Below are 22,962 nucleotides of genomic sequence, written 5' to 3' on the forward strand. Positions count from 1 at the left end.
AGTTATTTTGGAAGAAGTTTATGGTGAACACGCTTAGCCAAGGTGCCAAAAGTAGTTTAAGCGATTTCAAAGTGGTGAATTTGGCTTTGAAGACAAAGAACGTCTTGGACGGCCAAAAAAAGTTTGATAATGAAGAACTGGAAGCATTGAAAACTGTTACTAGACAGAGGAAGAACTTGCAGAAGAAAAAACGTTTAAAAGCAACCGCATACATTCAAAAGCAACAAAATCAGCTACCATATCAATTGAAGCCCAGAGATGGTGGATAACGATTTTGCATGTCTAAAATGCTGCTTCAAAGCTACAACAAGAAGTTTTGCATAATACATGCTAAACGCAAAATGTTGCATCGTCAGCCAAATCAACGGGAAGGTCGAATATCCATGGCGCCCCGCAAATAGTCTGTATTTGGTGGGGATGGGGAATGCTTTATTATGAGCTTCTAAAATCGAGTGAAAGCATTAATAAAGAACTCTACCGACAACTCCTGAAATAAATAACCATGACTACGCGCCGCCACATGTTGCAAAACCGGTTAAAAACTATTTGGAATAGTGGAACTGCGGCTAGGAGGTTTTGCCTCACCCTTATAGTCCAGACCTGGTTCCTTCTGACTACCTCAATACAAAACTGCCTCACGATTCACATCAGAACAGGGTATCAAAAATTGCCATGATTCATTCACGAATATAGTTATAGGGCCAATACTGCAGACTGTTTTCAAAATAATCTCTTAAAAATAATCTATGCAAATGTATGTATGTTGTGTACAAAATTAGAAATAATTATGGTATAAAGCAGCGGTTAGTGCAATCTTATTCCCCATGTACTGCATATATTGGGTTGATTAATTTTATTCGTTTATGATATGCATATATACATATCATATTATATATAGGTATAAATTTGTAATGTCATCTCGATAAGGATAACACACAACAAATGTTGTACATATGTACTATATTATTATATTAGTATAGTTTCATATCAAATACCATTTTTGATTTTTTCAGTTTCAAACAAATAAAATAGAGAGTATATATTTAGAAGGACGCCTACTAAATTCCTTGGATAAATCCAAGGTGGAATATGATGGAAATATAAAGCTTAGAACTTCAGCACACCCAAAATTAAATTTTGCATCAAATGCAACTTGGCGATCATTGCAGGGCCACACTGAAGGTATTTTAACTTTTAATAATGCAAAAGACTTTAAGGATCCAAACTCCACGACCATTTTGCATTTAATACTGTCGCGCTCCTATTCCGAGGAAAATATTTGGGAAGGTTCTCGTTCGTATGCCAGCTTTAATGTCAAGATTCCCCGCTCTAAGGTCAACTTTAAATTATTTATCAAGTAAATTAATTTAACATTTATCAGTAACTACACTAAAATTTTCTATTTTTAATTTTAAGACACGAGGAGCGATATAAAAATGGCAGTGAACACAATATTTTAGCTGAAATTCTTTTAAGTCCAGAAAAAGAGGCCTTGTTTCTGTTTTCTGTATTAATTCCGCAACGCGATCTGCTAACATTCGATGCTTCTTTTAACATCAGTGCTTCGAAGTTCAACTCATGTTTCGGACGGTTGAAATTTATAGAAACAGTTCCTAAATCCTTTTTGGTGAGTTTATTGGTTACTTTTCATGATGTTGTATAAATGTTCAATATTATGCAAACTAAGGACACAACAAACAAAGTCAGGGATGGGCACGACCACAACCAAACGACTCTCACAAAATGGCATTGTGTTAGTGCATTTACAGTGTGACAAAGCGAATCAGCAGATCGATGCCGGACTGAATATGTGCACGTGCAAATAAATGTATTAAAATAAATATTATTTCAGGTTGAGTGGCAATTAGATTATAGTTGGACCATTTGGCATTTGAATAAGGGACTATGTAAAAATTTATCGAGTAAAAATTAGTTTAATTTCACGCGTAAAATATGGACCTCCGTCTACACTTTTTCGTCGCTTTGTCCCATTGCTTTGCTCACTTTACGCTCTTCATATGTGCGTGTTATGACAATCCGTGTGTATACATATACAAGTACATACGATCACTTCCCCACAAGAACAGTGACAGTCATCTGACAGGTAATATGACAGTCACAGCTAAAAAAATTTTGTCAGCGCGCAGAACAAAGTTTCTATCATTTTCTAAAGAGCCTTGTGCAAAATCTGATGTAAACAAACGTTTGTGTATGAGTTTACATCTCTCTTTAACGCATGGGTATTCGGAATTGATTCACTATATATCTATACTGCTCACTCTCATGTCATTTTCTGAGTCATTGCTGACCATAAATCCATCATAGCTGAAAATTGTCAGTTATGATTGAAACACTATCATAGCTGCAATTTGTCAGTTATGACTGTAAATCTATCAGAAGTGAAAAATTCTGTTGCGCATAATTTTTATTTCTTTAATAAATGCAAAACTTTTAATTAAAATTAGTTATAATAATAGACATAAATATAAAAAAAGAGTGTAACAAAAATATAATTAAGTAATAAATTATGAAAAGCAAATTTCACTTATTTTCATGCTTGCTCCTCTCAAAAGCTTTGCTGTACGTGTTTCTCCAGTTCATGAATATTTCGAAATTTAAAAATGCCTAAATAAAAATAAACTAAAAATATTATTATATTTACGTATATTATATTTGAAAACTCCTTCGTTATTTAATTATTTTTTTAACACAAAAATAGTTACACAATTTGCTTTTAAAAAAATCGTAAACATTGACAGCAATTTTACTGTTCATTTGACTATCAGTGCTAATATAATAAATGTGAGTGTATTGGTGATCATCCGCAGTTTCTTGTAGGGTTACGCTCTTTTAGCACATGCTAAGGTTTTGTCCATCCCTGAACATTGTATACTCGTATGTTACAATCGCAATTGCTATTGCTATTAAACAAATTGCATCATCAAATAAACATTGCGATATTTTAAGTAAGTTGCTTTGCGTTATTAACTTTGAGTAATATTAACAATACGGTAGAATTCTAGAAGAACAGATTTTAAACATTCTGAAATACTTAGGTTATTAAAATTTAAGTATGTCAATTGTTTCCAATTTTTTCTAATGGTATTATCTACCGTAAGTATGCAAATGTAAAAGTTTTAAAAAACTATTAATTTTTACTTCTAAAGAAGATAAAGATAAAATGTTAACATTATCTTTTCCAGCATAATAAGCAAATATTATATTACATTCACTCAGCATATCATTATTAACTATATATTACAATCAACATTTTTAAACCTCACAGATTCAATTTAATGGTGCTTGGTTCACAGAAGACTACATTGTAGTTAAAGTTAACTATAAAAACCGTAACCGGCTGCAGGTGCTAAAAATGATCACAGAAAGTGCTAGTTTTGAAACTACAACATTAAATGCTGTGTACCGAATAACTCAAACATTCATCTATAGCAATTTAAATTTTAAATATGGTAACGATCTATATGAGTTTGCTATGCAACTTAATTCCCAACCCGACAATATTAAACCCGCTATTTGTGAAATACATATAAATTTAAAAGAAAAAAAGTACTGGCTTAATTCCAGTTTGCTAATGTCACAGTCGAAAATGTGGCAAATGGAATTACATATAGATAAGTAAGTATACATATTGCATTTCTTTTTATTAACTTATTAAACTCTACATTCTATTTCTTATACCTAAGTATATGTAAGTTAGGGAAAGTATTGATTCAATTTTATCCATTTTCGATACATGGCCATTTTATTACCTAGAAAGTATTATATCTGAATTTCAATAAAATATGTACCTCAGAGTGTTACCAATATTTTCGGTATAAAATCAGCAATAAGCACTGAAGTCCGCGTATTGAGTATATATGGCTTGGAAAGTTATGGTGCATTGTAACAATTTTAAGACGTGAAATGACTTAATTTATTGGCACTTTTTGTGCAAAATTTTATTCCGATATATTCATTGGTGCTAGATTTGAGCGTTAAATAAGTACTTTCCTGGATTGGTATAAGAGACATGCACATTAAACCTATTAAGGAGCGGGACCACGCCCAATTTTAAAAAAAAATTTAGCTGCAGATGCCCCTCCCTAATGTGATCCTGTATACCAAATAAGAGTCTTGTATCTTGTTGTGGAGCTTAGTTATGGCAATTTATTTGTTTTTGATTAATGGCGTTTTGTGGTCGTGGCAGTGGTCCGATAACGCCCATCTGCAATACCAACCGTCTTACGGTACCAAGAAATATGTGTACCAAGTTTCATAAAGATATCTCAATTTTTACTCAGGCAGGCACCCGGATTTCAACTCGTCTCTTCATCCTGATCATTTATATTTTATTTATTTATTTATTTATATACATAATTCTTTATCTAACTCGATAAGTTTTAGGTGATACAAACAACCATTAGGTGAACAAAACTATTATACTCTGTAGCAACAAGTTGATAACGACAGTATAACAAGTAAGGAAGTTCTAAGTTCAGGTGTAACCCAACATTTTATACTCTTGCAACTTGCAAGGATCAAAGTCCGGGAAATTACTTTAGGTGTTGGCAAAATTTTATATTAAAGGAAGTATTGATCCGACTTAACCCGTTTTTAATTTATTATATGAATTTCAATTATATATCTTACACATTAACCGATTTTTTTTGGTAAAAAGTCAACTGGGGTCCACATATTCAGTACCTAGGGGCTTGGACAGTTTTGGTACAATTTAGATAATTTTTGGTCACAAGAAGGCATATAACCCGATACAATCATTGTTGCTTGATTTGCATAGTTGAAAGTGAAAGAATCAGATGGAGTTTTTAAAATGGTGTTATATGAGAAATAGGCGTGGTTGTAATCCGATTTCGCACTATAAGATCCCAAGAATGACGTTTTGTGGGCGTTGCATTGGTCCGATTACGCCCATAGGCATTACCAACCAGAATTCTGGACCTCATATTTTCTTAACATCCTCTTTTCACACTATGAAAATGGAAAAAAAGGGACTACAATCACTCCCACTTCAAATATTCAATTTCGATCTGTTTCGTTTACTTTACAATATATAATACAAATGAGAATGAAGATAGCGGAATAAAACTTTGAAGAAGTAGTGCACCTCATCTAAAATCGTAGAAATCAGACCATGAGTTTTCAAGTCTCCGGATTCCGTCAGTCACATCTCCCCTAGGCCCAATACACCACATACAGGTGTATAATGTCTTTCCCCAATCGCAACATGTTAGAAGAATCTGGAATACAGTATTGGCCAGAATTAAAGAAACGGCTTTAGAGGTTACACTTTTGCTCGCGCTCTACTAATTTCTGTGCTGAAAATTACCATTCAATGCTCACTTGTGAGGCAGGTACCGAGTGCTCCATGATGGGGGCATTGAAATTAATTTTTTTTTTTAATTTTATTATATTTTTGGTTAGACTGACTGGCTTTGGACTAAAGTTGTCGATTTTTGCATAGCCTTTTTTCTATTGTTCAATATGCGCATCATCTTCGACTTCGTCATCCGAAGCAACCCCAATTTCATTCAAAAACTCGCTTAGAAGCAATCGGTGGACGAAATTTTAGAACACAATACATTTGATTGTTAAAATGAAGTTAATGCTCTCAGGTTATTTGACTAAGTTATAGGTGTTGAATAGATCTGATATGTTATACGTTAGCATAAAGATATATAATTATCATTTTTTCCAAATAGAGATTTACAACTAAGAGCTCTTTAAGCTGTCCTCTGGCCAACAAAAGGCTTAGTAGCTACATTGTTTTCTAACAAACTTTCTTCACTCACTTCTCTATGCATTGGCTTAAAGCTTGGCGGTGTGTGTTATGTTCTAATCAAACAGTGTGTAAAAATCGCCCATGAGTAATCGGCAATTCTGCAATTGCTTGGAACGCCGGCTTTATAGTCTCTGTGAGTTTTTTATTTCAATCCAAAAACTTGAAGTGGGCTTTATTGAAGATTTGGCCTGTATCTCACAAAAATCTTGAAAGGCTTGCAACAGCATCTTATATATTTACCACTAACGTGTATCAACGGCGATTCCTCTGTTATGAAATACATACATATGGCATTGAACTTATTCAGAAAGGAATAAGCTTCAATTCAAGGATTTGTGCATGGTTTTTTAAAAGTGGCCGTGGCCTCAGCCTCTAATGATTTAATATATATATCTCCTGAACCATTCAACCTATATGACCCAAATTTGCACAGAATGAATATTTTTGACTCTTCTTTCGACAGCGTGAATATTGATGAAATCGGATGATTACCCCGCTCACTCCCATTTAACGATTTTGATAAAACTACTAAAAATTAAATTTTACATCCGAGATGGTAGGGATTTAAAGAAGCCGATGTAAAAATTGGATGATAGGCGTGGCACCGCCAACATTTAGGCGAACTTATGTGTATATTTTCGGAACTACTTAATCAATTTCAACAAAATTATTTTAACAATCCCATCTCACAATGAGAAAATGAGCTTAATCAGGCTACAACCACGCCTTCTTCTTATCTAGCACAATTTTAAATTCCATATGATTCTTTCCCTTTCCAGTTTCCAAATCAAGCACCAAAGAATATATTAGGACAAGACTTTGCACAAATAGGGCTTCTAAGATATACCATCCCAAGTCTAAAAATCGGACTATAACTGTTCAAGCCCCCAGTTACTAAACTGGGACCACAGTGCCTCCTGCTAACTTTTTACTGGAAATAACGGCCAATCTTTGAGATACAAGTATATTATTGAAATACGGAGAGAGTTTCTCTCTGATATTAGTATGCAAGTATACCAAAAATGAATTGAATCTCGTCAATACTTTCCTAAGCTCCCATATACCTTGTCGTAATTTCTTCAAACATGCGGTATACTTCACACCGCATAAATCGGCTAATACAAGGTGCGTTCCATAGTAAATAGTAAAAAAGTAAAATCTAGTGGCGCCATCTATATGTCTAGTGCGTTAGAATCTGCTATTCTTTGTCGACTTCCAGTAAAAATTTTATTATAACATTTCATCTATTGGAAGTGAAGTTATTGCGTTTTAAGTGTCAGTATGTTTTTGTCATTGGTGAGAAATGAGCCTCGAACAAAGAGCCAACATTAAATTTTGTTTTAAAATTGGTAAAACTTTTACCGAAACGTTTCAATTGATGAAACAAGTTTATGGCGATGATTGCCTATCCCGTAGCATAGTGCACGAGTGGTTTCAACGTTTTCAAAGTGGTCGTGAGGACATAAATGAGAAATGAGCCGAAACCCAATAAATCGCGCCTGGAGAAGTCAAAAGTGAACACAATGCTGATTTGTTTTTATGATTCCAAGGGTATTGTCCACAAAGAATTTGTTCCACCCGGCCAAACCGTTAATGCGGTATTCTACCTTGGAGTTTTGAAGCGTTTGGTGCGCCGTATTCGACGTGTTCGGGCCGAATATCGTGAAGATGGAAGTTGGCGTTTGTTGCACGATAATGCGCCGTTTCATCGATCGACGCTTGTGGCCAATTATTTGACCAAAAATCACATTTTTACAATCAACCACTCCCCGTATTCATCTAATATGGCACCGTGCGACTTCTAACTTTTCGGAAAAATGCATTTGCCGATGAAAGGAAAGCGTTATGCAGACGTGGAGGCCATTCAAAACGCTTGCACCGGCATACTGGCGGTCATACCGGGCAACGAGCTAAAACAAAAAGCAGTATTAAAGCAGAAGGAGACTATTTTGAACAATATTAATTGATTTTGCCGATAAAACCATTTGATCTGTCTTCTTTTTAAAAGTCCTGTTTACTTTGGAACGCTCCTTGTATGTGAGCTATTTCAATAAAATTAAATGGATGTATTTTCCTTTAAACGCTTCATCTTTGTACCTAAAAGGAGTGAAATCAGATGAAAACTTGTCCAAGCCTTCACATATGGTAACTAAATTCAGGATTATCAAACATCCGGTTGATTTTACTCCACATATGTTAGTTATGGTATGTGAGGTAGCTTGATGTAGCTCAGGGAGTGTTTTTTTTTTTTGTTAGTAGTATGTTGTATGGCCAAAAATATATAAAATCGGCTCAATATTACCTCAATCTCTCATATAATTAAGATACAATTTTCAAAATTCTGGATGGCCTTATGCCATATATCAGTTAATATGTAAGATATCTTGGCAAAATTAACTGAACGTATAATATTGGATATACTATATATATAGATAAATATATATATTGTTTATAAGTTTAATGTCGAAAATATGCGAATTTAGTCTACCAATTACCCCAACTCCCAAATACTACATACATTGATTTTCGTTATCCTTACAAACCTTATGTCGAATATGTTGCTTAATGTGTGGTTTTTATATTAATAAAACAAGAAAAAACGTTAACTTCGGTTGCGCCGAAGCTATAATACCCTTCACAAATACAAAGGCACTGTACAAGAACTTGATTCTGAACGTTCAATTTGTATGGCAGCTATATGATATAGTGCTCTGATCTGACCAATTTCTGTGGAGAAAAATTTGTTGCCTTAAGCAATAACTCGTGCCTAATTTCGCGAAGATACCTCTTCAAATAAAAAAATTTTCCATACAAGCACTTCATTCCGATTCTTCAGTTTGTATGGCAGCTATATGCTATAATCATCGATCTGAATAATTTCTTCGGAGATTACATTGTTGCCTCAAATAATAAATGCCAAATTTTGTGAAGATACCTCGTCAAATGAAAGAGTTTCCCATACAAGCACTTGATTCCGATTGTTCAGTTTGTATGGCAGCTATATGCTATAGTCATCCAATCTATACAATTTCTTCGGGGATTGGATTAATGCCTTAAATAATAATAAACGCCAAATTTCATGAAGGTACCTCGTCAAATGGAAGAGCTATATGCTATAGTGGTCCGATATCGGCCGTTCCGACAAATGAGCAGCTTTTTTGTTAGAAAAGGACAGGTGCAAAATTTCAGATCGATAGCATAAAAACTGAGGGACTAGTTTGTATATATACAGACAGACGGACAGACATTTTGTTATTGCCGATTCATGAAATTAGATCTGAATGAAGTTATTATTTATAAGTTAACGTTTTTTCTTGTTTAATAAAAAGCTTTCCTAAAACCTGAGAGTATTTTCTTTGCTTTGATCCTTGCAAGTTTCAAGAGTATAAAATCTTCGGTTTCACCCGAACTAAGCCCTTCCTTACTTGGTTTTTGGTTTTGTGTAGAGGTGTGTTTTCATAAAAGGACATTTTGTTGGTGCGGTTACGGTGTGACAAAACGAATCAAAGATCGAAAAAGTCAGCCTGTTTGCAGAAGCCAAACGAGCGCATGGACAAGTTTTCTTAAAAATAATGTAGTCACACCGTATCCGCACTAACAAAATGTTCTTTTATGAAAACACACCTCTACACAAAACAAAAAACCAAGTAAGGAAGGGCTAAGTTCGGGCTTAGCGCTAAATATAAATGAAATTGGCCCAGACCTTAGTTTAAATCTCATACATTGTACAAACATATTTTTATATTTTTCGTGTATCATTTGAGTAAATTAAGTTGATATAAACATCTTGGACACGAAGCAAATTGTCGTGATGAAACATCCATATAATAACTGCAGTATAAATGAATAATATCACAAATATGTTTTATGAAGTTTCTTGCTAACTTTGTTGCATGTTCTTTTAAGGGGTTACATGGGTTTCGCCGAGCAAAACACTCCCTATTCTTAATATTTTTCTTTTCATAAAAATTAAATATGTTATTCAAACTTTTTCTTATTCCGAAGATACATATTTAAATCTTTGATTTTGTGAAATTTACAAAGGAAAATATTCAAAGATCGGTCATTACGACGTCATTTTCGGCAGTCCCTCGGAAAAAAGGTACCTACGCGTTGACAGCAGAATTTCTGACAGGATCATCAAAAGTAAAAAAAAAAATATGTGTTTTAACTAAGACCATTAACTAGGTATTGAACGGAGGAAAAACAAATAAAGTAAAAATTGTATTTTTGGCAGACTTTTTTACAAAAACATGCAAATTTTGGTGAAACTTTTCTCAACGTTTTTTGTTTTTTAAATAGTTATAATTAAACAAAAGAAAATCCTCCCCGGCAAGACCTTGCAAATTATATTTCAAAGACCTTTGTAAAATTTCATTAAGATTGGTTGAGTAGTTGGTGAAAAATATTGATAACCGACTTTGAAAACATAGTTTCGAGAAAAACGCTTTTAAGGTTTTAAGTGTCTATATAGCTGAAATCGATCGCGCAACTTTTCAAAATTGTATCTCCAAAACTATTACTGGTATCAACTTAGAACAATATTCTAGAGATGTTATAGAATTAAATAAGACAATAATTTATTTTTATTTTTTGAAGCCGTGAAACTTATGTAACCCCTTAAATCAAATCTAAAGTATTCTTCCGCCCTTCTGAGAATAGAATATAATAGAACCAAATATTAGACGTAGTTATTGAGCTAAGACCTAATTTTTTCTTTACCTCTCCTTCTGATATTCTCACATCTCCTCTTCTCATTTTGTAATTTCCTTACTTGCTAACTGACTATTCCCTTAAATACTAAACTTTTTAATTACAAAACCACAACAAAACACATGTTAACTCTTTCAATTGGTTTAAGGCTCATTTTTGTAAGCCTTCCTTAAACCTTAGTTGCAGAATTTGTAAATCTACATCGTTAATAAAGATGTTTGTGCACTTATTATTTATCCGAGGGCATCTATTTTTTGCATTAATATTTGTTTATTGACGAGTATGGCATTCTTGTCGTAAACGAAATTTTAGTCTGCGATTTTTTTATACGTTCCACGTGAAAAGAAATGTTTGTGAATGCAATATTTGCAAATTAATTTAAAGGTTAGGCTAGGTTCGGATGTAACCGAACATTTTATACTCTCACAAAGTCAAATGGTATACTCGTTTTAGATTTCTTTGTGGATCTTGCCACCTGGTTCTATGTTGACCGATATTTTCGGTAAAAAGTCAACTGTAGGCACTGGGGTCCACATATTCAGTACCTAGAGCCTTGAACAGTTTCGATTTAGACAATTTTTGGTCACAAGGTGGCATACTTTAAACATATTATTCACTCAAAGTTTTACGCCGTAATAATCAAGGAAGGACTAAGTTCGCGCGTAACTAAATATTTTATACTCTTGCAACTTGCGGGATCAAAGCAGAGAAAGTAGCTTTAGGTGCTAGGAAAACTTTATATTAAACAAGTAAGAAAGGAATAAGTTCGGGTCTAACCGAACATTTTATACTCTTGCAACTTGCAAGAATCAAAACCCCGGAAATTCCTTCAGATGCTGGCAATACTTTATATTAAAAAATGTTGCGAAATAATCAAAAATCTATTATTCGCTGAAATCGTGAATAAATTACAATCACACTTAGTATCTTTTTGACTTATATTGAAGGCCATTAACTTAGGTAGACTCAGTTTCATAACATATACAAGTAATATACAAAGTTGTAGTTTATACTCGACCCAGAATGCCTAGAGCTTCAATATATGTTACTTATAGTCGAGCTACTACTGCAGAAGGTCTACTCATCATTGGAAATTTTATTCCACCTAAAAAATTTTTTGAATCGGATCCTGTATTTAGGGAACTGAGGGAATTGAACACAAATAAAGCTTTGACAATAAGTTTAAATTTTATGATTTCCCGAACATCAGGACATCAAATTTTATTCCATAATGCTCAGAGTCTTCACGCTCACATTAATGATATAAAAAGCGACTGTTTGATGCTATCTTTAGATATTTTATGTTTTGTGGAAACTTGGAGATATCCTGTGAAAATTTTGATATACTAGAATTTACTCCAATTAACAAGCTGAGGATAGATAGCACGGAAACAAACAACAGAAATAAACGGGGAATTATAATGTACTCGTTTTCACTCACCGTTTATATACGTTTATCAAAAGCCAAAAAATCAAAATAGATTTTCCGGCGGTATCCGCTTTTTTTATTAAGGAAAAAAATATATATAAAAATTAAAAATTCCACTTAAGGTACTCGGGCGAAATTTGCTGCAATCGGTGGACGTCTTGACGGCGCGAATGCGTACGAAAAAGAAGGGCTCTGGTTCTGTGTTATTCCCTTTTGAGTGTTGGGTTGTGTAGAGTTGAGGTGTGATGTGATGTGTATGCGTGGGTGGTCTGCGTGGTGTTAAGTTGGTGTGTGTTAGTGGGTGGAGTCTTCTTGTTAATTGTGTTAGGTTAGGTTAGGTTAGGTTAGGAGGTCGATCCCAGAAGGGATCCCACTTGGACAGCTTAAGACGCCAGTCCGTTGTGATACCTACGACTCCTATAGTCCGGATCAAAAGACCCTTACAAGTCGACAAGACGTCTTGTGCTGACTACAAACTTGTTAAGACGGCCAATATCCATTACGGATAGGTATTCAGGACCGCCAAACGTGTGATTGCCGAGATATTTCAATCGCAGCCTAGCGAATGCCGGACATTGGAGGAGAAAGTGCTGGGATGATTCCACCTCGCCCTCCTCCATACAACTTTGGCACCGGGTAGTACACCAAGTCGTACCGCATGAGTGCCCATTGGACAGTGTCCAGTGAGAACTCCTACAGTAGCGGCTAGATGCACTTTGCTCAGGGCGAGAAGTTCCCCTGACCTCCTGCGATCCACTCTTGGCCAGAAGGATCTCGCGGTCGCACAGGACCTAGTCGTCGACCAACGTCTGCTAAGTGCACGCGAGGTCCATTGATCCAAAGTTAGAGCGCAGGACGCTAACGGAGATCCAACTTGATCCCATTCCGATGTGAGCGGGGCAAAGGTGCCCCCCCTGGCTAGCTCATTGGCTTTGCAGTTTCCAGCGATTCCGCTGCGACCAGGCACCCAAACGAGCCTGATGTTGAAATAGCCAGACGCTACCTCTAAAGAGGACAGACACTCCTTGACTAGCTTTGATTGCACGGTACGCGCGCTCAAAGCTAGTATTGCTGCCCTAATATCAGAGTGAGTGCTCACTTCTACAAACGAGGCTGCACTACGCAGCAGTACTTCTACCGCCGCCTTAATAGCAGCAACTTCCGCCTGAAAAACACTACAGTGATCCGGCAGCCTGAAGCTAAGACTGACGGAGAGCTCCTTACAGAAAACCCCCCCCTCCAACCTTCCCTCCTAGCTTCGATCCATCCGTGAAAAAGCTCGCCGCGCCTCTTCTCCAACGGCTTCTTCCCACCCACATGTCCCTCGTTGGGATATGAGCGGAGAAGGAACCGCCTCGAGTGGCTACAGTGACGCAGTGATCTAATTTTTCCGGGAGGCCGCTGAAGGAGGAAAGAATTTCGGAGTGCCCTTGTTCGGACCTCTTCAAAAGCCCAGCTTCCCTGAGCCTTAGAGCACACTTCGCGGCAATGGACCTACCGGCAATGTCCACAGGTGCTATGTTTAAAATAGCATTAAGAGCTAGTGTCGGTATGGTCCGCAGTGCACCGGGGATTCCGATGAGCGCCGCTCTTTGGACCCTTTCAAGCTTTTTAACCAGTGTGGTCCTCTCGAGCGCCCTCCACCAGACGAACACACCATAGAACATTATTGGCTTAACTACGGTTTCGTAGAGCCAGAACACCACCTGAGGTGAGAGTCCCCACCTTTTCCCAATAGCCCCTTTGCAGCAGTATAAGGCGACCGAAGCCTTCTTAACTCTCTCCTCTATATTTGGCCTCCAGGAAAGTTTGCTATCGAGGATGAGCCCTAGGTATTTCACTTTCTCAGCAGGCTGAAGAAGTGAACCCCCGAAAGAAGGGAGAGGCACATTTGATATCTTATACCTCCTGGTAAATAAAACCAATTCGGTTTTACTTGGGTTGACGGCCAGGCCGCTTCTATTTGCCCACCTAGATACCGCGTTCAGGTACCCTTCGGTGAGCTCGTAAACGGTATTCAGGAACTTTCCCTTAACCATAAGAACCACATCGTCAGCGTATGCTGTCACCCGACAGCCTTGCGTCTCGAGTTCTATAAGTAGGTCGTTAACCACCATTATCCAGAGCAGTGGGGAGAGTACTCCCCCCTGCGGAGTTCCCCTATTCACTTTTCTGGTGGCCTTGGCACCACCCCACTCCGCTGCGACCGTTCTGTCGCAAAGAAGACTAAAAATAAGGTGCTTGAGGTTAGATTCCACCTCAAACTTTCCGAGGGCTTTAACCACTGCCTCTGGTCGCACATTGTTGAAGGCCCCCTCGATGTCGAGGAAGGTGCCCACAGCAAATTCCTTGTGCTTGAGAGCTATCTCCAGCCGTGACACTACATCATGCAAAGCAGTGTCGACTGACTTGCCTTTGATATATGCATGCTGCGCCCGTAACAGTTTACCCCTCGGTATTCTGCTCCTAATGTCCATCCAATCCAAAAGCCTCTCCAGTGTTTTCAACAAAAACGAGGATAGGCTGATGGGTCTGAAATCTTTCGCACAGACGTGAGAGCTTTTGCCGGCCTTCGGAATGAAAGCAACCTTAACCTGTCTCCAGACCTTTGGGACATGGCCTAATCTGACGCAGTTCGCGTAGATAGGGGCCAGCCAGCTCAATGACATCTTGATCGTGCGCTGCAATTGCGCAGGAATAATGCCATCGGGCCCCGGGGACTTAAAGGGCTTGAAGGATTTCAGCGCCCAAGTAAGGTGACGATCGTCCAGAAGGTCCAAGAAGGCTGTACAGCCCTCCTGCAGCTCCCCCAGTGATACTTCTTCAGCAGAGTGATTTAGTGGAAAATAAGCATCCAGGAGTAGTTTCAAGGACTCCTCGCTACTCGTTGTCCAACTACTATCTGCATTTTTTAGATACCCCACTGGAGTAGGGTTTTTTTCAAGAATGCGCCTAAATCGTGAGGACTCATTACAGCCCTCTACACTACAGCAGAAGGCTCTCCAAGAAACTCTCTTGGCTTTCTTCAACTCGGACTTGTAGATGGCCAGTCCGGCCTTGTACAACGCCCAGTCGTCGCCAGAGCCGCTACTACGGGCTTTGTTGAACAGTCTTCTGCTCGAAGATCTGATCTCCGTTAGCTCCGAAGTCCACCTAGGGGGTTTCCCTTTGATTTTCTGAGTTCTCAGAGGACAGGAGCTGTCAAGAGTAGTTCTACTAACAGAGCTGAAAATCTCGACGAGCTCATCAACCGCATCCGCCGATAGGATCGAATCCCTGTCGGGTGCGGGTGGCAGAGCTGATCGAAGCTTCCTGCAGTACCGGACCCAGTTGGTATTCCTAAAATTTCTATAGGTTTTGAGTTCCGGGCATGAGGCTTTCAAGCTGAAACCAATATATCTATGATCCGAGAATGAATGGTCGTCTAGAACCCTCCATTCCGAAATCAAGGGAGCGATTTCCCTAGAGGCTAGCGTAATGTCAAGGACTTCCGGCCTGGTAGCAGTAACAAAAGTAGGGCTGTTCCCCTTATTACAAATAGAAAGATCTACTCTACAAATTAAATCAAAGAGTGACTCACCTCTTGTGTTAATGTCCGAGCTCCCCCAGACGGTGTGCCTTGAATTTGCATCCGAGCCTATTAAGACACCAGCTCCTTTGCGCCTGGCCTCTGCGAGGGCTCTTCTCAGCAGGTTCGGAGGTGGCTCCACCTCGTCGTCGTGCGGCATGTAGGCTGAGAACAGCCAGAGTTCTCCAGCGCTGTCCTCCAGTCTAGCAGCGACGACGTCCTCGTTGCTGAAATTATGTAAAAGAAAAACGTTAAGTTCGTTTCTGATCAACAAGCAGGCTCTGGTTCTACCTGTACTGTTTGCGGCCAGGAGCTTGTGGCTCTTTGTCCTTCGACCAGAGATACCGTTGCTGCTCAGCCACGGTTCCTGGATAAGGACAACGTCGGCTTCGTCCCGTCCTAGACAAAGCACTAGATCGGCGGAGGCCGCCTTCGAGTGCTGGAGGTTAATTTGGAGGATCCTCATCCTCCAAACTCTTCTCCAGCAGTGCGAGTTCCGCACCTTCATCCGTACTATCGACCCCAGCAGCCTCAAACAGACGGTCGAGACTGAAAACGGATCCATCATCGACTGACGATCCGCCCCCCGTGCTCACTGTATCCGAGAGGATGGGGTCGGTATCCTTATTAGAGTGGGTCGCTCTCCCACTCTCTTCCACCTCAGCTGGTGGCGACGGGCCATCAGCCCTGGCTTCATTTGGGAGAATCCTAAGGACGACACTCTCGAAGCCATAGCTTATGGCCCCCTTTGCACTGCTGAGAGGAGCGATGGACTCCTTATTTAGGAGTATCAGCGCTTGCCGATATGGTTCCTCGGTCCTCTCCAGCCTAACCACCTTCCAGTCCAGGGTGGGAAGAGATGGATTGAAGTACCGCAATATCTCTTCAATTTCGGTCAGGGTGGAGGGTTCGGCCGGAAGCCAGACACGAGCACGAGGTCACATCGGAAGATCCGATTTGGCCACCGCCTCGAGCCTTGCTCCCTTCCATACTTCCCCCACCCTGGCTACCGCCTCCTTATAAAGGAATGCCGACCGTTCGTCGGCACACCTTACAAGTTTGTGTAAGCCGAGATTCCACCCGGCACTTTCACATCTAGGGGGTGGTCCAGGGCTTCCCCTGACCACCTTCATGAACAATGCGGAGATAGCAGCCGCTACCCGCTTCCACTCTTCATGGGAGATGGCTCCATCTCCCCTGCTGCTGTCGTATACCCCGAGCTCAATTGAGCTGGCGAGTTTAGCGATTTCGCTTAACATCGGTGCCGCTCCGACTCGAGGCTTCTTACCGAGGGAGGATTCCCCCTTCTGCGACCTCTGTCGCTTCATCGACTCGGGCGGTACGCTCGGCCCCCCTTTCCCGACATTGACGTCGCTTAGCACCATTTTGGCCCACTCAAGTGTGCTAGCATGCTGATCAGTTTCCTGGTCAGCCTGCTTGCCACCGTAGCGCTCCAAAATCTTGGTAGCCAGGCGACGGTCCGACTTCAGCTTTTTAGCTGTAGTCTGGCGTTTCCCCCTGGAGCCCTTAGCTTTCACTGAGAACCCCGCGCCCCCCATGTATTTTACAGAGGTTCCTCTGCTAGTGCTGGCGATTCCGCCGCGCACTTCTGCCCTGCCTAAGGTGTCCGTCGGCAGATTCCTGCCCACTCCCCCCACGTTACCGCCCCTAGCGATGGTAAGCCGGTCACCCCCGGAATTATTCTTCTCACCCTTTGGCGGAGACGGTTTCGTCCCCATCGGTGAGGATGCCCCCTCCAGGGAACTGTCCACTTTTGAAGAGGTCGATTTCGACCCGCTTTCTCCCTCGTCCTTGTTTAAGTTTTGTTGTTGTTTTGTGTTCATTGTAATTGGGTCCCCACTCAGACCCGCTATCCGTCTCCTGAAAAGGTAATCGCCTTTAAATGGTCCCAAGGTTGTCTCGGTTACGAGGCCAAGGCGAGGGTTGACGCACGCCCTTATGAGGCAGTGCGTTCAGAGCCGACCAGCGCAAAGAAGGAGTCATCTCAACAAACACCTACCACACCAACTTAATGATGACAGGAGGGTAACGTACTCTGAGGCCTGCCATGGTTTTAACGGGACGGAGGCGGCCTTGGTATTAGCCCATCAGCCATTTCTGCAGGGTGTCACCCCTACATACTCAGGTGACAGAATACCACGACCACCAGCCCAGGGTTCAAACCGATCCATCTAATAGTCCAAGCTAAGTCCGTGTCGAGCAAAGGTCAAATCCATAGGAGTTATAAAGGCCGTGAAGGCCGCAGGTTAATTGTGGTTTGTTTGCGCTCAGCGGCGTGTATTGAGGCGGAGGCGTAACTCATCTAGCCAATATGCAAAGCACAGTATTGCTAGCTCTATAAAACTAATAGCTGTTAGAAAATTCAATTAGACCGCAAAGTTTTAAAAGCGGGTTTGTTTAAATATTTCAATATTAATATTTTGGTTCTATACAGAAATTCCACTTTCTCTGTCAGACATTTAATCGTAGAACTTCAGACAGCCGTTACTTCTGAGTTATGCAATCATAATGTGCTAATTGTTGGAGATTTTAACATTTGTTTAATGTCTACAGGGACTGAAATAAGAAATCTGCTCCAAGAAAAAAACTTTTGTTCCCTGCTTGGTGCAGAATATTCAACTACACCTGCCGGTACACAAATCGATTGGGCATTTTCAAACATGGATCCTTCCCGTGTAAATGGAATTACTTTTAAAACAGTACACAGCTATTATGACAGTATTTGTGTCTCTATTTCGAACTAAAGTTTTCAGACTTAGTGCAATAGTTCTTAATTTTTTTTCCAAATATAATGGAATTGGAATGGTATAGGAATTTTGACAGTAGTTTTTAAGACAGTTTTAAGAAAAATATGTAAGTAATCTAATTAAGAAAATTTAAATTATATGTACAATTTGTTATTATATAAGACATTATTGTATAAATATATGATAGAATTTAAATAGTATAAGCAGAAAAGAAATATAATTTGGATATATGTATAAGAATCTATATAAAAATTTATGTTTTATATTGTAAATATTATATTCAAATTAATATAATAGTATAATTTTTAAAGTTGTTAATATTTATTGTTTTTAAGCTAAACATGATAATATTTTATATAAAATCAATTATAAGCGTATACAACAAAACATAAGAACGATTTTTCAAAATTTGAGTAAAAATATAAAATGTTCGGTTACAGCCGAACTTAGCCATTCCTTACATGTTATTTATATTTTTTATGAACATGTTAAGAATACATGCATTTTTTGTTTGTATGAAATAAACAATAGTTTTTTTAGCTATTACAAGACAACCTATCAAGTGTCATAACTAAGCACTTAATTCAGATACCAAATTGTAATTTGTATCTTCCAAACCGCTGAAGCTAACTCAACAAAAAGGGAGGACGTCTTTTTATCACTTTTCCATCGCTGGGAAAATGGGTAAAATTAGATAATAACCACGCTCACTCCCAATATGAAAACTACTAGCAGATATTTTCTGCTAGCAGAAACTAACAGAATTTTTTGGGTTAAAAAACGCTTTTCCTCCAGAAACTTTGCTAGTTATTGATAAATAGCTGTTAAAAAAAATATTTAGCGCCTTTCAATAACTAGCATTTTTCTTCTCAGGAATATTTTTGTTTGAATATTTACAAGAATGATAGAATGCAATATGATTTACCGTTACTTTTTTCAGTTTAGGAGGTGACAATTGTTACAAAAACAAATTGCACTATTCTGCCGTATTGTGACGTAATTCTTTTGAGTTGAGGAGAAGAAGCTTAGAGCAGCTTGTAAATTGTAAACAAAAAAGGTTACACTTTTTTGAAAACGTTTTAGTAAACTGAATAGAATAATATTGCAAAAAATATTTGGCTCATTTACAAATAAACACATTCAGCTATTGACAACATAATTGCCAATTAAGTAAATAAAGTAAAGTAAAATGAAGTGTGCTGTAGCGAATTGCAAAAACTATTATACAAATAAACTGTTATAAACGAGTTTTTTTAGTTTTCCTTCGGATATAAAAGCAGACAAAAGATTGTTCTTTTTTAAATAGGAGAAATGAATTTCCATTCAGAAAACGTTAAATACAACTTTATTTACAGTTACGATAAAACTGCTGGGTGGAGACTTGCGTTAATTCCCCCCTTCCTAAGATAAACCGTCCTGATTTATTAAAAATTTGATTTGTTCTTTTAATTGCATAAAAAGTTTTTCTTGATTTTCAGCTCGCTCATTTTTAAATAAATAATCTATATATTGTGCAACTGTTGGTTATAATAAGTATTACAAATAATATTTTTGTTACGGAAGGGCTTTCTGTATATATATTTTGTAACTTATTTATTAAGTTTGAAATTTCAAATTCAATTCTTCGGTTTTAGTATCAATGTATTCTATTATTTTATAGTCATTAAAATGATGATTTGCTAAGTATTTATGAATTTTTTCTTCAGAATTTTCATAGGCTACTAAGTAAACGTTATTAGGTATGTTCCTGATAAGGAATCATTTTTTACTGTATTGTTACCTGACCTGTTGGCCGTTTTAGCCAAAAGTAGGGAGGATCTCAACATCCTCGTTGATCGATTCACGGAATCTTGCCGGCAACCATTAGAAGTGGCTTGTCCAATAACACGAAGTAGGGGAAGAATTAGTGGTCTCCTGAAATTAAAAAATTACAGAAAAAATGCAGAAAGCAGTTCAATTTAGCAAAGTTTTCCCGAGACGAGTCAGAGTCATTAGGACTATTAATGGATACCTACTTCCCAAGCTGCTCTAAAAGCCATACTGTAGAATATACTCAAGACAGCGGAGCAGACTACACTCCTATAAACATAGTGGCAGAAAGCAACGTACGCTGGGCAAGAAATAGCTTCAAGCCCTTCAAGTCGCCGGAAACAGACGGTCTATGACCGGCTCAATTACAGCAGTCGCAGAATTACATAATAGATTGGCTAGTAACCATTCTTAAGGGGGCGCTTCATTTAAACTATATCCCTTCGCTTTGGGGGAAGTCAAGGTAATATATATACCTAAGGTAGGCAAAAGCTCGCATACAAGTCCAAAGGATTTCAGAAGCGCTAATCTTTGTGGTGGCGAAGATTAAAAAATCACTGGGAGTTAGAGAATACTCTCTAATTGCCTTCTTAGATATAGCAGGAGCCTTCAATAATATCCAGCATAGAGCCATACTGAGTGCGCTTAAGGATCTGGACATCTCTGAACCTCTGAGAAAACTAATTGAACAGATGCTTACGACCAGGTCAATAATTTCAACGCTGGGAGTGTCAACGATGTGCAGATCTGTCCAAAGGGTACACCTCCCGGAAGCTTGCTATCCCCACTCCTCTGGATTTCTTCCGTTGGATCTAGAAAAGAAGGGGGTACATGTTGTGGCCTACGCTGACGCTGGCTAGACGATATAAATCGTTGGGCCGTATCGTGCGGAATAAACTTAAATGCTAATAAGACGGATCTAGTATTGTTCACCAGAAAACATAATAATCTAGTTGTTACAGCGCCAGTATTAAATGATAGCAGACTAGCAATTGGAGATAAGGCAAGCTACTTAGGCTACTACCAATAATGACATAAGGTATATTAATGGCCAATAATGAAAAAGAAATACGCGGTTAAGCGTATGGAAAGTATACAAAGAGCAGACAGTATATGCGATAATGAAGGGATTAGCATCTACACTGATGTATCCAAACTAGATAATCGAGAGGGAGGTGGTGTCTTTCCAGCAAAAGTAGATTGATTTCTCGTTAGGATTTAAATCTGGGCTATTTCCTGGCCATTTAAGAGTTTTTATACCGCCTCGCTCCAAATATTCTTTCACCTTTAATATAAGATGTTTTAAAAAGTTTTATTTATTGTTTATCTGAAAGAGAAAAGAAGAGTGGTTATAACAAACATAATACTTACGCTTTTTGCGCGGTGGCATGGCGCAGAGTCATCTTGAAAGATTCCGTCGATGAAAACAGGAAACAAGCCATCCATTGCTGGCTCCAGAAGCATTTAAAGAAGCTTTTATAAATGCTAATTCACTGTAACCATAGTAATAAACTCCACCCTGAACCATGTAACTCATTGGAAATTTGTTTCTGGTTATCCCAGTACTTTTAAGCAATTCTTCTTATGTTTTCCACCGAACGTACTGGATTCCGTCGAACTGATTCAAATTTATTTTCGATTCATCAGTGAAGATACCCCTTTTCCAATCTTCTAGAGTCCAATTTCGATGTTCTCAGGCAAAACTCCGGCGTGCCGTGCGCATTTTTGCATTTAGAGGAGGCTTTTTTCTTGGCCTTCTCGCTTTGAGGCCAATATTATAGAGCTTCCTTCGTACCGTGCGTGCACTTATATCCACCGAATATCGCTCGTTCAACTCTGAGCTTAGCTCCACTGAAGTTTAAAATCGGTTCCGCAGGCTTAAGTTCTTTAAATTTCGATCCATCCTATTAGATGTTTTTTTCTTTGCGAATCCACTTCCAGGACCTCTGTTCCAAGATTTAGTTGCGTCATATAATTTATAAAACTTCAGAATGGACACATGGCTACGTATTATGCGTTTTGCGACTGCCCTCGCGCTGTAATTTTCTTCTTTTAAAGTAAGAATCACACTTTTTTGAGCACTTGTCAGCTTCTTCATACTTTCAGTAATGAAACACATACTTACCATAAAACAAATTAAAGGAAAAATCGCAAGCAACTGTAATTAACGGAATCGTCAACAGTTACTCAGACGAATTCCAAAGAAGTGACACATAAGAGGAGCAAAAATTGGATAATATTAAAAAAAAAAGTACTTTGAATTCCGCAATATAAATTTTCAACCGTGGTAACATTTTATTGGCCACTACTGTATATACGGATAGCCAAGCGGCCTTGAAATCACTCAAGTCTCCTACGGTCTCATCAAAGATAGTGAAAGAATATCTTGATCTATTAGAGGATCTAACATCCTACTTCACGATAAACATGCAATGGAATCCAGGACATAGTGATATCCCTGGTAACTGCGAAGCAGATGAACTAGCCAGAACAGGTACCATTTTACAATTAACCTCTGAAAATGAGGGATTTTTTATGCCTCTGGCAACTTGTAAACACTTAATCAGCGAACATGTTACAAATCTAGCTGACTCTCAGTGGAAACAATCACTAACTTGCTCAACTAGCAGACAAACGTGGCAGGAATGGAGCATGAGCCGCACAAACCGACTATTAAAATTCAAAAGGAATGACATAAGAATTCTGACAGGAGTATTAACAGGTCATAGTCTAATTGGTAGACATGCCAGCAGGCTAGGTGTGCCTCACAAAGCCTATTGTAGAAGCTGTCAGGAGGTAGAAGAAGAAGAGACTGTAAAACATCTTCTATGCGAATGTAAGGCTCTATACAGGAAAAGAATCGCTACTATCGGTC

The 22,962-nt window shown here is 38.6% G+C and overlaps 1 protein-coding gene and 1 pseudogene across 2 annotated transcripts in view; one reads left to right on the plus strand and one right to left on the minus strand.

The window, feature by feature from the left end:
• Apoltp (Apolipoprotein lipid transfer particle) overlaps positions 1–22,962 on the plus strand; it is a 327,278-nt gene that overhangs the window by 127,028 nt on the left and 177,288 nt on the right. For both annotated transcript variants that reach the window (XM_070106619.1, XM_070106620.1), the window contains 3 exons: positions 1,014–1,357; positions 1,417–1,627; positions 3,287–3,636. In XM_070106619.1, coding sequence (XP_069962720.1) covers positions 1,014–1,357; positions 1,417–1,627; positions 3,287–3,636 — 905 coding nt within the window. The remainder of the gene's footprint in view (positions 1–1,013; positions 1,358–1,416; positions 1,628–3,286; positions 3,637–22,962) is intronic.
• Positions 15,957–17,354, minus strand: LOC118683405 (uncharacterized; annotated as a pseudogene).

The sequence above is a fragment of the Bactrocera oleae genome, chromosome 3 (assembly GCF_042242935.1).
Source record: "Bactrocera oleae isolate idBacOlea1 chromosome 3, idBacOlea1, whole genome shotgun sequence".
In the NCBI taxonomy this organism is placed as follows: domain Eukaryota; kingdom Metazoa; phylum Arthropoda; class Insecta; order Diptera; family Tephritidae; genus Bactrocera; species Bactrocera oleae.